The sequence below is a fragment of the Lagenorhynchus albirostris genome, chromosome 16 (assembly GCF_949774975.1).
Source record: "Lagenorhynchus albirostris chromosome 16, mLagAlb1.1, whole genome shotgun sequence".
Taxonomy (NCBI): Eukaryota; Metazoa; Chordata; class Mammalia; order Artiodactyla; family Delphinidae; genus Lagenorhynchus; species Lagenorhynchus albirostris.
Window position 1 is genome coordinate 57,855,995 of NC_083110.1, and position 14,941 is coordinate 57,870,935.

The following is a 14,941-nucleotide window of genomic DNA, read 5'->3' on the forward strand; positions in this document are numbered from 1 at the left end:
TATGTCAAGCCCCACTTAAGCCATGAGATTTCACTTGGGTGTAATTTCCCAGTGTGTCTCTAACTGGCCAAAAGTCTCTAAGCAAATTACAAACAATAAAAATTAAGGCACAGGCACTTGAGGCAAATGCTGAGAGGATTGTGTTTTCCTATTCTCTCTTCCTTCCCATCTGCCCAAGGAGCCTGCTCTGTTTGTGACAGCTTGAAGGTTTTCATAGGGATTGCAGGATACATGTGCAGGCCCCACATGAGGATCTACGATTAAGAAGAAAGGTCTGCACTCCACCAGGAATGGGCTTGGCATAGCAAGAGAAAGCTGCTTACACAGGCAACATGGCAGTAGGTAAGACCCCGTCTCTCCCTGGCTTTGCTGAAGACTGATATAAAATCAAAAACCTCTCACCATGAATCAGTAATAAACATCCCTTGGCCCTTTCCCAACATCTCTTCTGAAGATCTGATGTGCCTACAGACTCCAATTCCTAGGAACTGTTACCATTTGTGAAAAACAACTCCTTTAAAGATTTTCTTAGAAAGATTTTTGAAAAGCAATTACACCAGTTCCACTGCTAATAAGCAGCTCTTCTAGCTCTTCACCCCTAACCTGGTGAAAAGCAGGTCATCTTTTCACCAAGAACATAAAAATGGAAAGACTGAGAGAGATCTCTGTTCCACATGGACCACGCCTTAATTGTTTTTCTTAGGAGAGAAAAGATCAGAGTAAGGAGTAAGTGAAGGAGGAGTCTGAAACTACAAATTTAGCTCTAAATTGACTCAATTTCTGCCATACCTGTGTTGCCACCAAGATCTAGGGTGAGTTCAGGCCTAATTAATCCAACCAAAAGTGTCTCCTTACAAAGCCCAAGCATCTCTTCTTTTTTCCCCTCGGGTTCTTGTTCTTCATCAAACTGCAATCAGCCCACTTTACTCAGTTTCCAATGCCCCTCTTCGGCTTTTGTCTCCACCTCTCCCCACAGAAACCTGAGCTCCTTTTTTCATTTTGCTAAATGCAAAAGACCCAACATGAACAGTTTCAAAAGGGCAGGACTGTTTTCTCTGAAGAGGTATAACTCTCTTCAGAGTTTCAAACTCTGAAGAACTAGAATCTTAAAAAAATAAAATAAAAAAAGAACTAGAATATTCCAGTTATAGCAGTTATCACATCACAATTCATTATTAGGTCATGCAGTAAATACTGAGCCTACTATGTGCCAGACGCTAAGAATACACTGGTGAAGAAGACAAAGTACCGCCTATTGCTTACATTCTAGTGGTGCTTACATTCTAGTGGAGGAGATAATACAAAGTGGGAAGATTTTCTCTCCTAAACTTCGGGATTCTAAAAGTCAGGGGACAGGAACTTGGAAGAAGCGCAGAAAGAGACAGCACTTTGTTAAGAGATTAGCTAATACCAGAAGGCTGGTGAGACCTACCTCTGCAATACACGTAAGGATAATCAGACAGAGTTTGCCACTGTGAAGCCGATGCTCATCTGAAAAGAAAAAATAAACCCTTCTCTCTAAATCATCCAGACCATGTTTCTATAGAGAATAAAGATGTGTATCATCAAAAAGAACATTCACACTTTCTCTCCCCACAAAATTCATGAATGAAAATCAAGGTTCTACTAGAGTAATCCTTGCTTTTCTTCTAGGCAAAAGAATTCCCCCATAAGATTTTTTTCCTAAGTATCCTGGTAGTCTGATGGATAGCTAACCATCTTCCTGAGAACCATCCAATTATTGTAATGGTCACTAATACCATGGCCCAAGTCAGGGCTATGCCCTTTGTTTCCATATCAGCCCTTTGCTTCTGAATAATCAAACCTATTCCCTTTCCCACCCCTCCTCATCCACTAGCTAAAAGCACCACCACCTTTACCCATCTACCACAAAATCTAGAAAAGTTTTATAACTGTTCATAGCAAACTGGCTATGAATCAGAAAGAAATTAACTGGAGACTAGGGTCAAGCTCATGCTTCTCCTTGCACTGTGAACACTACTTATGACCATAAGCTGATCATTTTTCTTCCTGCCAAAGCTATTCACTCTAAAATATTTATTTAGTACCTACTATGTGGCAGGCACTGTGCTAGGCAATAGAGACATAGCACTGAACTAAACAAAGGTCTGTGGTCTCCCAGAACTCACATTCTTGTTATTAAAAAAGAAGGCAGGGCTTCCCTGGTGGCACAGTGGTTGAGAGTCCGCCTGCCGATGCAGGGGACATGGGTTCGTGCCCCGGTCCGGGAGGATCCCACATGCCGCGGAGCAGCTGGGCTCGTGAGCCACGGCCCCTGAGCCTGAGCGTCCAGAACCTGTGCTCCACAACGGGAGAGGCCACAACAGTGAGAGGCCCGCGTACAGCAAAAAAAAAAAAAAAAAAGAAGGCAACCTCAGTAACAGGGCTCTAAGCCCAAACAAATGACCCAGAAAGAGCTACTCCATCACTGCCAATTACCAGAACCATCAAAACTTCTTTACTTTCCGGGATCTTTGTGGGTGAAGGGGTGAAATGGAGGTAAAAAGAGGGTCATTGGGACTCCCTGGTGGTCCAGTGGTTAAGAATCCACCTTCCAATGCAGAGGACTGGGGTTTGATCCCTGGTCAGGGAACTAAGATCCCACATGCCGCAGGGCAACTAAGCCCATGAGTGACAACTACTAAGCCCGCACTCCACAACTAGAGAGCCCATGCACCACAACTAGAGAGAAGCCCGCGTGCCGACACAAATATCTCACGTGCCACAACTAAGACCTGACAAAGCCAGATAAAGAAATAAATATTTTTTAAAAAGAAAAAAAGGTCATACCAGCATATCCAAACCAGAAAAATGGCTTATGATGTTTCAAATTAGCTTTGACGGGACCCAGACTAGAGTCCATTCTGGAGGGATCTATTAACGGATTACAGTGCTGTAGAAGTTAGCTAACAGTACACACCCTGACATTAACCTGTTACTTCCTCAAAGATGGAATCTATCAACTAAAACCTGACAATCAGAAGGCATAATGAGGGTGTGGTCAAAGAAATACATTTGCTTCTCCTCAGTGATAGGCAGTGCAAAAGAGTAATGATGATGCTCCTACCTGACATTCCCAGTAGCTTACAGCAGAGCCCCTAGGCCAGAAGAGAAATGCCTTTGCCTGCAAAATTAGATTCATAAGACTCTTCTACCTATTCCTGGCCAGAGTTTCTCTGGCACTATCCTCCCCTTCCCCTTAAGCTGATAAGCAACTCTTGTAGAAAAGCCTGCAGCTATCTCTCCACTTAAAAGAAATTGTTACTGAAAACAAAAATAAGGCATATTTCATTATAAACATTTTTTTAATTCAGAAAAGCACAAAAAAAGAACAATAAAAACCAAGTTTAATCACAGCACCGGGAATTCCCTGGTGGCACAGTGGTTAAGAATCCACCTGCCAATGCAGGGGACATGGGTTCGAGCCCTGGTCCGGGAAGATCCCACATGCTGCAGAGCAACTAAGCCCGTGCACCACAACGACTGAGCCTGCACTGTAGGGCCCGCGAGCCACAACTACTGAAGCCTGCACACCTAGAGCCCGTGCTCCGCAACAAGAGAAGCCACCACAATGAGAAGCCCGTGCACACCGCAATGAAAAGCAGCCCCTGCTTGCCACAACTAGAGAAAAGCCCATGTGTAGCAATGAAGACCCAACACAGTCAAAAATAAATAAATAAATTTATTAAAAAAAAAACAAAACTCTGCAACAGACTTCAATATCAGGGTTGAAACTGTTGGATAAATAAACTATTTATTAAAAATGAAAAAATAAAAATAAAATAAATAAAATAAAATGCTAGTGTAGTTTAAAAGCTATTGGTTATGGGCTTCCCTGGTGGCACAGTGGTTAAGAATCTGCCTTCCACTGCAGGGGACACGGGTTCAAGCCCTGGTCGGGGAAGATCCCACATGCCTCGGAACAACTAAGCCCATGTGCCACAACTACTGAGCCTGAGCTCTAGAGCCTGTGAGCCACAACTACTGAGCCCATATGCCACAACTACTGAAGCCTGCGTGCCTAGAGCCCATGCTCCACAACAAGACAAGCCACTGCAATGAGAAGCCCACGCACCGCAACAGAGTAGCCCTGCTCGCTGCAACTAGAGAAAGCCGGCGCACAGCAACGAAGACCCAACACAGCCAAAAATAAAAAATAAATAAATAAATATATTTATTTATTTAAAAGAAAAAAAACAACTCGGTTATGGAAAACATTCTGGGGACAATTGGGAAAAAACTAAATATGGACTATTACATGATATTAGAGAATTACTGTTGGGAATTCCCTGGTGGGCCAGTGGTTAGGACTCGGTGTTTTCACTGCGGTGGCCCAGGTTCAATACTTGGTCGGGGAACTAAGATCCCGCAAGACGTGTGGCACGGCCAAAAAAAGAACTACTGTTGATTTTCTTAGCCTTAATGATGGATATCTAGGAAAATGTCTTTAATTTTGAGATACATGCCAAAGTACTTCTGGTGTGAAGGTAGAATGACGTCTGCAACTTACTTTAAAATTATTCAGCCAAAATAAGAATAACACAGAAATTTAGAGATAAACCAAATATGGCAAAATGTTAATGGGTATATGACTGATCACTGTGTGACCCTTTCAGCTTCTCTGTTTACTGGAGTTTTTTCATTTAAAAAATTGGAGGAAAAATGCTACCTCAGTGTCACCATGAAATAAAAGGCTCATTTCCAGAGAAACTTAAAACGGGGATATATTCCACTTATATGAGGTAGTCAAATCCAAAGAGACAGAAAGCAGAATGGTGGTTGCCAGGGCTTGGGAAAAGGGGAGAATGTGAAGAATAGGGAAAAAGTTTTTAATGGGTACAGTTTTAGTTTCACAAGATGAAGAGTTCTAAAGATGGATGGTAGTAATGGTTGCATAACAATGGGATCGTACTTAGTGCCACTTAAAAATAGTTAAAATGGTAAATTTTACTACAATAAAAAATATAATAGAGATAAATAAATAAAAATTGTAAACATATAAATCTGGTATAAAGAAAAAACTAGGTTTAAAAAAAAAACCCTGAGATGTATATACTGGACAGAATTTGCTGGGCTTCCTCCCAATCCCTTCTTCTAGCCCAACTATTCCACTACCCTACCACCGATTAAAAGATCATAGAGGGCTTCCCTGGTGGCGCAGTGGTTGAGAGTCCGCCTGCTGATGCAGGGGACACGGGTTCGTGCCCTGGTCCGGGAGGATCCCACATGCTGCGGAGTGGCTGGGCCCGTGAGCCATGGCCACTGGGCCTGTGCGTCTGGAGCCTGTGCTCCGCAGCAGGAGAGGCCACAACAGTGAGAGGCCCGCGTACAGCAAAAAAAAAAAAAAAATCATAGAAAAATCATCAACAGAGGAAGAACAGGACACTAGACAGAATAAACTCAAACTTTTCTAATACCTATTTCTCTCCCACTTCCATTCTGCATTTCAGGGATGAGTACTGACACTCCTGTTTTAAGTGTTAAAGAGCACAGTCCCTCTGAATCGCACCTCTTCCTACCGTACTCTGTACAACAGTCCTAATTCTCACTATGAGCTGATGTTTTCAGTTCTTGTCCTCAAAAGGGAATTCCCTGAAACATGCTAATCCCCTCACTTCCCACACACAAGAGTCTGCATCTACTTATCAAAATCTGCTAAGAAGACTTGCTAGTTTTTGTAGAGATCAATTTTTTTCCTGTTCTACTTTGGAGCACTCCCCCTCCAGCTCCAGGTTTCCCCAACACCATCTAATTGTCATCTGGCAATAAGAAATCACTCTTTGCCAGTAATCAGGACCATCACCTTGCACAGGAGGTCCCAATGGTAAATCTTGTCAAAGCTTCGAAGTATTAATGCTGCTCCTTGCTCTAGCTAAGCAGCTACCTGCCACCTCCTGCTTCCTAAGTCCCCAAAGTAGCATGCCTTACCTTTGGTGTCCTGCATGACAATCGAGCTATACTTTAAGAAGGTTATCAGTAGATTACTGGTCTGTACATCTGCATCCAGTGGGAGTTCCACAGAACTTATAACTGGAATAAAACAGATGAAATGCATTTAGCCTATAACATATTCCATCTAACACTTCTACCTATACAGACAGCCAACTTGCCAGCAGGCAAGGAAATCACGAAATAATCTTTTTACACAACAGAGGAAAGACCAAGTACTTATCATAAAACCTTTATCTAGTCTTCCTAGGCCTCTACAGCCCTTCCTACCCCCAAGATTAAGCCCAATGCCCTTCGCTCCTACCTAAGAATGTCAGTCTCCAGAACAGTGCTTTTCTCCCAACATCCTAAGAAGAGTTTTTTTTTTTTTTTTTTTTTTTTTGCGGTACGCGGGCCTCTCACTGTTGTGGCCTCTCCCGTTGTGGAGCACAGGCTCCGGACGCGCAGGCTCAGTGGCCATGGCTCACGGGCCCAGCTGCTCCACGGCATGTGGGATCTTCCCAGACCGGGACACAAACCCGTGTCCCCTGCATCGACAGGCAGACTCTTAACCACTGCGCCACCAGGGAAGCCCTAAGAAGGGTATTTTGATTCCACTTTCTAGCCCCAAGTAATCCAAAAGGGTTCAAGGCCCTTCTTAAAAGCAATTTAATTTGTACCTAAGTGAAAGAGCTGTACTGAATATAAATGAGCCTTGCTTTGATGAGTCTACCGCTTAAAATAAATGACAATTCATTCCTAATATGGAGAAATATTGCTCAATTTTGAGAATAAGGTTTGAGGCTGGAAATACCCAAGATGGAAAGGAAAAAAAGTTAAGGCAGAACTACATTCAAATACTATTTTTTTTTTTTTTTTTTTTTTGCAGTACATGGGCCTCTCGCTGTTGTGGCCTCTCCCATTGCGGAGCACAGGCTCCGGACACGCAGGCTCAGCGGCCATGGCTCACAGGCCCAGCCGCTTCACAGCATGTGGGATATTCCCGGACGGAGGCACGAACCCATGTCCTCTGCATTGGCAGGCGGACTCTCAACCACTGCACCACCAGGGAAGCCCTCAAATACTAATTTTTAACCCCTTCCCCACCTGAAAGGGAACCTGAAAAGGAATACCAGACTAAAGATAGGTGGACATTACTGATTGGGACAGAGTTTTATATAACTAGCTGCTTGATGTTTCCAAGAGAAACTACCCCTGCTCACATTCTCTGTGTCACAGTCCCAATGAACAGTAAGGGACCAGACTAGGGCTGACAAAGGACAGCCCTAATATAGATTTCCCAAGTTTCTAATACTTTACACGAGACTCAGACATCTTGTTAAGTACTTTTACACTGTCTAAGACATAATATATAAGCAAAAGGAAGCTCATGATAGCCCAGACAAACTAGAGAATCTATAGCTTTCTGTTGTATTTTCACCTACGAAGACTCAGCTGAGTTTGGGATATTATTCACAATATGTATTCATAACGATAATGAATCCCTCTGGAGTTATTACGATGTATGCAGAGAACCTTTATTAACAATGGGAAACATTTGCATATTATGGATCCAAAATACATAGCAAGCACAGCAAAAAGCCTTACGAGAAGCAATTAACATGCCTAACCCTTGGCTGTTTTCCCACAGTTCAGCCCCCAAGAACTAATAAAAGACAAATATATTTTTATGTTGAAATACTAAAAGGTCTTAATTCATGTTATGGGTTAATGACCTGAGACTGTCATTTCAATCTACAGCCTATTCTGAAGCTCAGAGCCCATAATCATTCCTTTGTTCAATACAAAGAGGTATCTAACTGGTTAGTGGGACTTTTTTCCCCACTCAAACACAGTAATAACTAAAAAACTGCCTTATATATGTAGAAATATAGAAGTATATGTATTTTTAGTTTACCGGAAAGTCCTCTCATGCCAAGGCTGAGCGGTCAAATGTCAAGTCTGAACTGGAAACAAATGTTACAGCTAAACTGCTGGCTTTTAAAAAATAATGGCTCCAAAAAAAAAAAAAAATGGCTCCAGTGACATACCTTTAAATATAACTAGGCTATTGAGCACCAGTTATATTAAAAACCAATGAAAAACCAAAACTTGAAAACAGGGTTATAATACTTAGACTCGAAAAGAAGGAAATGAGTTAGGAGAGAAGAAAAAGAACAAAATAGAAGAGATAGAATAAAATCCCTCACAAATTAAAATCTCCTTCCTAAGGAAGAGTTTATTCCTTGATCTTTGGCTTCATAATTCTTCCCAGCAGCCTTTGTCAAGGGAGACAGTCACTTGAAAGTGGGCTGACTCCAATCTTCCCACTAGAAAAAATAAAAGCTCACTGGTTGTAAGTAAGCACAAATCCTGCCATTGCATAATCAAGTGTGTGGGTAGAAGTGTTCCCAATGAACAGTTTGAAAGGCATTTCTCTGAAGCATCCAAACCCCAACATTGCATGGAACTCAGATACACACACACACACATACACGCACGCACGCACACACGCACCTACATACACGCCTTTTGATATCCATGGTAACCAGGCAGGCTTCATCGTTAAAGAGAAAGATCAGTATTTCCATTGGAATATTTGGTGACCTGAATAAGCAGAGACAAGTAGGCAATCCTGCTACATGTTCCTTCTCATTAAGATACAGGTGTGCCCCGCTTTTCGAAAGCTCATTTTTACATAAGCCACTTTGCCTTTACGAAAAACCTACATTAGTATCTGTTTTCGCTAATGGAAAGAATCCAAAGAGAATTTCCACTTTTAAGAAAAAAGGCGGGACTTCCCTGGTGGCGCAGTAGTTAAGAATCTGCCTGCCAATGCAGGGGACATGGGTTCGAGCCCTGGTCCGGAAAGATCCCACATGCCGCGGAGCAACTAAGCCCACGAGCCACACCTACTGAAGCCCACACGCCTAGAACCCGTGCTCCACAGCAAGAGAAGCCACTGCAATGAGAAGCCTGCACACCGCAACGAAGAGTAGCCCCCACTCACCGCAACTAGAGAATGCCCGTGGGCAGCAGCGAAGACCCAACGCAGCCAAAAATAAATTTATAAAAAAAAAAGAAACAAAGAAAAAAGGTGAAGTGGGGAGGGGCAGAATAGGGTTAGGGAATTAAGAGGTACATACTACTATAGAAACTAAATAAGCTACAAGGATATATTACAGGGATTACAGCCTACATTTTATAATAACTATAAATAGAGTATAATCTTTAAAAATTGTGAACCACTATTTGTATACCTGAAACTTACATAATATTGTAAATCAACTATACTACAATTTTTTAATTAATTAATTAATTTTAAAAAAAACAGACAAGAGAGGGAATACCCTGGCAGTCCAGCAGTGAGGACTCTGAGCTTTCACTGCAGAAGGCCCAGGTTCAATCTCTGGTCGGGGAACTGAGATCCCACAAGCCGCCTGGCCAAAAAAAAAAAAAAGAAAAGAAAAAACAGACAAGTGATAACAAGTATTGGTGAGGATGTGGAAAAAAACGAACCCTTGTGCACTGTTGATTGGTGTAACCACTGAGGACAACTGTATGAAGGTTCCTCGAAAAATTAAAAACAGAACCACCATATGATCCAGCAATCCCACTTCTAGGTATATATACAAAAGAAATGAAAACAGGATATCAAAGAGATATTTTCACTCCCGTGTTCATTACAGCATTATTCACAGTAGCCAAGATATGGAAACAGCTTAAGTGTTCATCTACAGATAAATGGATAAAGAAGATATCATATATATATATATATATATATATATATATATACACAAAGGAATATTATTCAGTCACAAGGAAGAAGGAAATTCTGCCATTTGCAGCAACATGGATGGACTGGAGAATATTATTCTTAGGGAAATAAGTCAGAAAGAGAAAGACAAATACTGTACTGAATCACTTACATGTGGAATCTAAAAAAAACTGTCAAACTTATAGAAGCAGAGAGTAGAATAGTGGTTGCCAGGGGCTAGGGGTGGGGGAAATATAAAAAGGTTGGTAAAAGGGTACAAAATTTCAGTTGTAAGATTAATAAAATCTGAAGATCTAATGTAAAATACAGGGACTATGTTGATAACACCATGTTGTATTTGAAATCTGCTAAGAGTGTAGAACGTAAATGTTCTCACCTCCTCCAAAAAATAAAAAGATAAATATGTGAGGTAATGAATGTGTTAATTAAATAGATGGGGGGAATTCTCTCACAATGTATATGCATATCAAATCACCTCAATAAAACTGAAAAAAAATTTAAAGAAAGTATACACGTTCCATTTTTTTTTCCTCACATTTAGACGATGAAAAGTAGAAAAAAAAAATCCTACCACCTACTAACAACTAGAAATGAATGTAACAAGAGACAAGAGTTGGGGGCGGGGGGGAGAAAGAAAGAAAAAAGGCAAAAAATGAAAGTCGCGTTCAGCGTTTGTTTTAGAGCAAGTTGTAACAGAGGCAGCGAGCATCCCAGGCAGTTGAGAGTGGCACCACCAAATTCCTTCCCCAGGAGCTACACGCAGCATCTAAGTATCAAGCCGCCACAGCTTTAAACTGTGAGCATCTGTGCTTTTTCTAGATTTCCTTTGTAAACCTGTTAGCAAGATGTGTCCTCAGGTAATTGCTTCTTTGCTTTACGCCTTTTCGGCTTACAGAAGGTTTCATGTGAGAGCTCTACTTTCAGACAGCAGGGGAAACCTGTATTTTGGAAATTTGACTTTCAATTCTAAACAGATCCAATTTGCTGCCATAGACTTGAATATCAGTGGCACCTCCCAGTCATGCTTTTATACCAATAATGCTTGTACTATCTTGAAATGCTAATGCTAATGCCACAGGTGTTATATGAAACTTTGAAGAAGAAAAAGCAGATCAAAGACAGTCATGTCATACAGACAGGAGGGAGGCACAAAGAAAGGATCAAAGTTAGATTTCCTGTACTTCTTTACCCAAAATGAGGTCAACATTTGAGGCAAAACATCAAATATTAATGAAGATTATTTTTAGGTTAAGTTATTCCATCGAACACACCCAGCTGACAATAGAACCAATTCAGGCTGACACAAAGTTTATCAGGCAAAATTCATTATTTCTTTTCTGTTACCCTTTTCTTAAGTGCCAGTGGTAAGTGGAGATTTTTTTGTTATTTTTTTAGGGAGGGAAGTCTTAAACACCCAGCAAACTCCCAATTATTATGCACTTGTCATTTTTTAACTGGGTGTACCTGGCAGACACATAACAGTGAGCAAATCCCAGGTTCACTTTCTCATCCATTTATTCAACAAATATTTACTAAGCAGTGACCATGCAGGCACTATGCTGGGCAATTAGTGGTAAACAAAACAGGCATGGTCCCAGCCCTGATCCATGTTGTGGTTTTTAGTCTCAACTCTCACTAACCTTAGGCAAACCTCTTATTTCTCTGGCCTCAATTCTCTCATTTGTCAAATGATAACAAGAGATAATATTACTATTTTACATTTATTTTAGCGAGATATTCATAAAACATCTCATCTGAGCCTCACAAGTACCCTGACAGTTTGGCAGGACGGACATCACTGACCTCTGAGCTCCCTTTTAAATCTAGCATTCCATGATTCTACAGCCATTCCCTGAGGAGGACAAGCTGGAGTTATATAGCTTCTTTACAGAAAAAAGCATTTGACTCTCTTTTCCAGACTTTTCTTTGGAGCTTCATGAATCCTGAAGGACAGTTCTTCAGATAATTTCTTAAGCAAAAGAATTAACAATTGTGCTTTTTGTTAAAAAAAAACAAAAAAAACAAAAGAACTATGCTCACCCCTGAAGTTTCAAGATCATATTCGTCAAGAAAACAAAGGAGATGGTGGACTTACCATCAGAGGAGGGCGGCGTGGTCCCCAGTGGTGTGGCTGGGGTTGCTGGAGCAGGGCCGACGGGGGTTGTCACCAAGCCCATTTCTGGATGACTCTGAACGAGAGCACAGATAAGGGTAAGAAAGAGAAAATCCAGTTCTGGGTATCCTCTGCTTATCCTTTCTGGTATTTCTGGCCTCATAATTAGACAGAAAGCTCACTGAGGAGGGACTGCTTCTACATTTAGTTCCTATGAGTACCTGATTACTGTTGATGCTTGCTAAACTCTAATGAGAAGCTCTGCAGGCTAGTTTTCTTTAAGCAACTAAGTTCCCATTACTTAAGTTTTTCTGCAGAACCATATGAATAAAAAACTGGGATAGGGGCTTCCCTGGTGGCACAGTGGTTGAGAGTCCGCCTGCTCATGCAGGGGATAAGGGTTGGTGCCCCGGTCTGGAGCCTGTGCTCTGCAACAGGAGAGGCCGCAACAGTGAGAGGCCCATGTAAAAAACAAAACAAAACAAAAAAACACAGAATTATTCCACACACACACAAAAGGGAACTTGCTGTCCTATTTGAACCTATCTGAGAAGGGACTATTCTTATCAGATCAACCTAAAACATATCTACAGACTGTTCTAATGACCACATAGTTGACTAATAAATGCAGGTGAGCCAAGGAGATAACAGGTACTATAAAAAGAGCTATGCAGAGGGCAGCCTTCCCATTTCACAACAAACAAGAGCGTGTGGGGCTGGGAGGCAGAGACATGGGTGAGACATCCACTGGGGACCAAAACAGATAACTCCTCTTTCCCTTACCTTCCTTAGCCATCCCTGCCATATCAGCTCTTGAAAATTGGGCTGAGTGGTGGCTACTCCCTTCTCTTCCCCAACAACTTTACCAGATTTTACCCATCTCACTTCTTCCTTTAAAATCAGTTACAGAATTCAAAAAGCAGACAAGGAACACCCTGAGAATAGTGGGTAAAGTCTCATGTTATCAGTCATGAAAAATGATAAGTCCCTCTTAGCCAGACCCTCAAACCAGCACACTGCTTTTTGACCTTATTTTTTTTGTTACTGAAACTCAGTGGATCCCATACACATCTGCCCTTTGAGAAAAAAGCATAAGCAAACTTTCCTGTAAAAGAAACCTTCATACATATTTTAAACAGTCTGGCTTTAAAATAAAAACACTTTATCAATTTTTTAAGACAGCTTTCATGAGCATCACTCAAGTTTTCAACCTATTTAAATTCCCTTCTGTACCAACTACCGAGGCTATCCCTTAGGCAAGTGATCCAGCACTCAGGATTCTATGACTTTCTGCTTTCAATATTTGTAAACTTTTTTTCTTTTTTTTGGTTAACAGCTAACCTTACGCTGCATAAGATATTTTGTACTCTTCTTCTTTGGACATGGGTAAGATAATAAGATAAGTGACGTGGCCTATTTTATCTCCGGTTGTAATTCCACAGAGGTTTAGAAAGCAGAAAGCCTGTTATAAAAATCCATATGGGCAGATAATACCAAGGGATTTCCGGTGAGCAAAATGAAGTAATCTCATCTCATTTGTTTAGCTGAATCAGTAAACTGGTCAAGACCATTAACTTTGCATGTTATCAGATCCATTTCAGCACCAGATGGAAACATACATATTTGAGGAGAGCATGAAGCAAAGGCAACTGAGGCAACTCTTTATAACTACCACTCACCAATGCAAAGTAGGGTTTACACGGCACAGCCATGTATGAAATTCAGGGAGAAAAAGAATTGAAGTTTTTAACATAACCAACCTGGGCTAACACTGTGATAAAGTTCCGATTTAAATGAACAGCTTCGTAAAGTGCCAGAAGGATGGCCTCGTTGGTTCTAAAGAAAAAGAGAACAAATTGGAGAGTCTCTTATAATGAAGAAGTTAAAAGAGTATAACCCTCAAGGTAAGATTTCACTCCAGCTCCTCACTATAAATCCCTTTGAGTTTCTAATGCTCCCTTTATTTCCTTTTGGGGCTTATGTAAAGGGTATACAGTCAGAGCTTTAACTTTAATTCCTTAGAACTAGTTCTTATCTACTTCATTCACTATTTCCCCCTCTCACTCTTCCACCCCAATCCAGTTAAGTCTTTAACTGGCTCAGACACCAAGCCCTCTTTCATTTCATTCCAGAGACAGCTGGGAACCGTTTTTCAGCTTCTTGGGGCTCGTTACATGTGACTGAAGCAGAGTTTTCTAAGGTTCCATCATTGTTTAAAACTCAAGAAACAGTTGATAAATCACCAAAAAAGTTTGAATCTATAAAAGATTAGCAGAGGTAACGTTTCACACTTTCATATCCAGTGAGAGCCCACACTAATGTTCAAGTCACCGCACAAGGACGTCAGCCACTTACTGCACTGAGATTTTCTCATGGGCATCTGCTATGAACATGCTGCCCACCTGTGGAAGAAAAGGGGAATTGCAGAGTTATAGCAGGGAAACGTGAGAGGTGCTCTGTGCCTACAAGCCTTTAATCAGTCAAAAAACAAGCTGCTTGGAACCCTGGCCCACCAGTCACACACAACAAAACCAGTTCACTTTGAAGATCTTAAAATAATCATAAGTAATAAATGAAACAATGAGAGCTCCCCTAACTTGTCTTTACTTAAAGGGACTTTAAAAAGCAAAAAAACAATCCCCACTACTTTTGTCCAGCTCTCCTTTTTAATGCATAAGTTTAGTAACCACTGACAACAAGTAAACGGCAACCTAAACATCCTCATCACTTTGCATCTGCCCTTGAATTTGCTTATTTGAAGTCAGGAACTAACTCACAAAGAACAAGGAAAGCAGGCTGTTCATCCAACACAGAGCCATCTTTGGGGGAATATCCGGGTTTCAGACCAGAACTGTCTAAATGAAACCTACCGTCCATCTTTTACATCATAAAACCTTTTGTTTGTGACCTAGCTAGGGCAGTTGAATAAGTAAATGGAGTAGATTGCCTCCAATATGTGTGATATCAGAGGCACTGAGATAGATGCCCATCCATCTAAGAATACCTTTTCCACCTACTTATTGATGCCCAAAACCATGCAGCTGGAGCTTCATTTATTTGGTAGAAAACCTTTTCTTCTTGGCTAGAAGGCAAAGGTCCCT

General features: G+C 41.2%; 1 protein-coding gene across 3 annotated transcripts in view; it reads right to left on the bottom strand.

Moving 5' to 3' along the window:
- Nucleotides 1-14,941, bottom strand: part of ARMH3 (armadillo like helical domain containing 3) — a 168,072-nt gene that overhangs the window by 115,821 nt on the left and 37,310 nt on the right. For all 3 annotated transcript variants that reach the window (XM_060126346.1, XM_060126347.1, XM_060126345.1), the window contains 5 exons: nt 14,196-14,242; nt 13,601-13,676; nt 11,823-11,916; nt 5,950-6,051; nt 1,433-1,491 (listed from right to left, as the gene is read on the bottom strand). In XM_060126346.1, the coding sequence (XP_059982329.1) occupies nt 1,433-1,491; nt 5,950-6,051; nt 11,823-11,916; nt 13,601-13,676; nt 14,196-14,242 (378 nt within the window). The remainder of the gene's footprint in view (nt 1-1,432; nt 1,492-5,949; nt 6,052-11,822; nt 11,917-13,600; nt 13,677-14,195; nt 14,243-14,941) is intronic.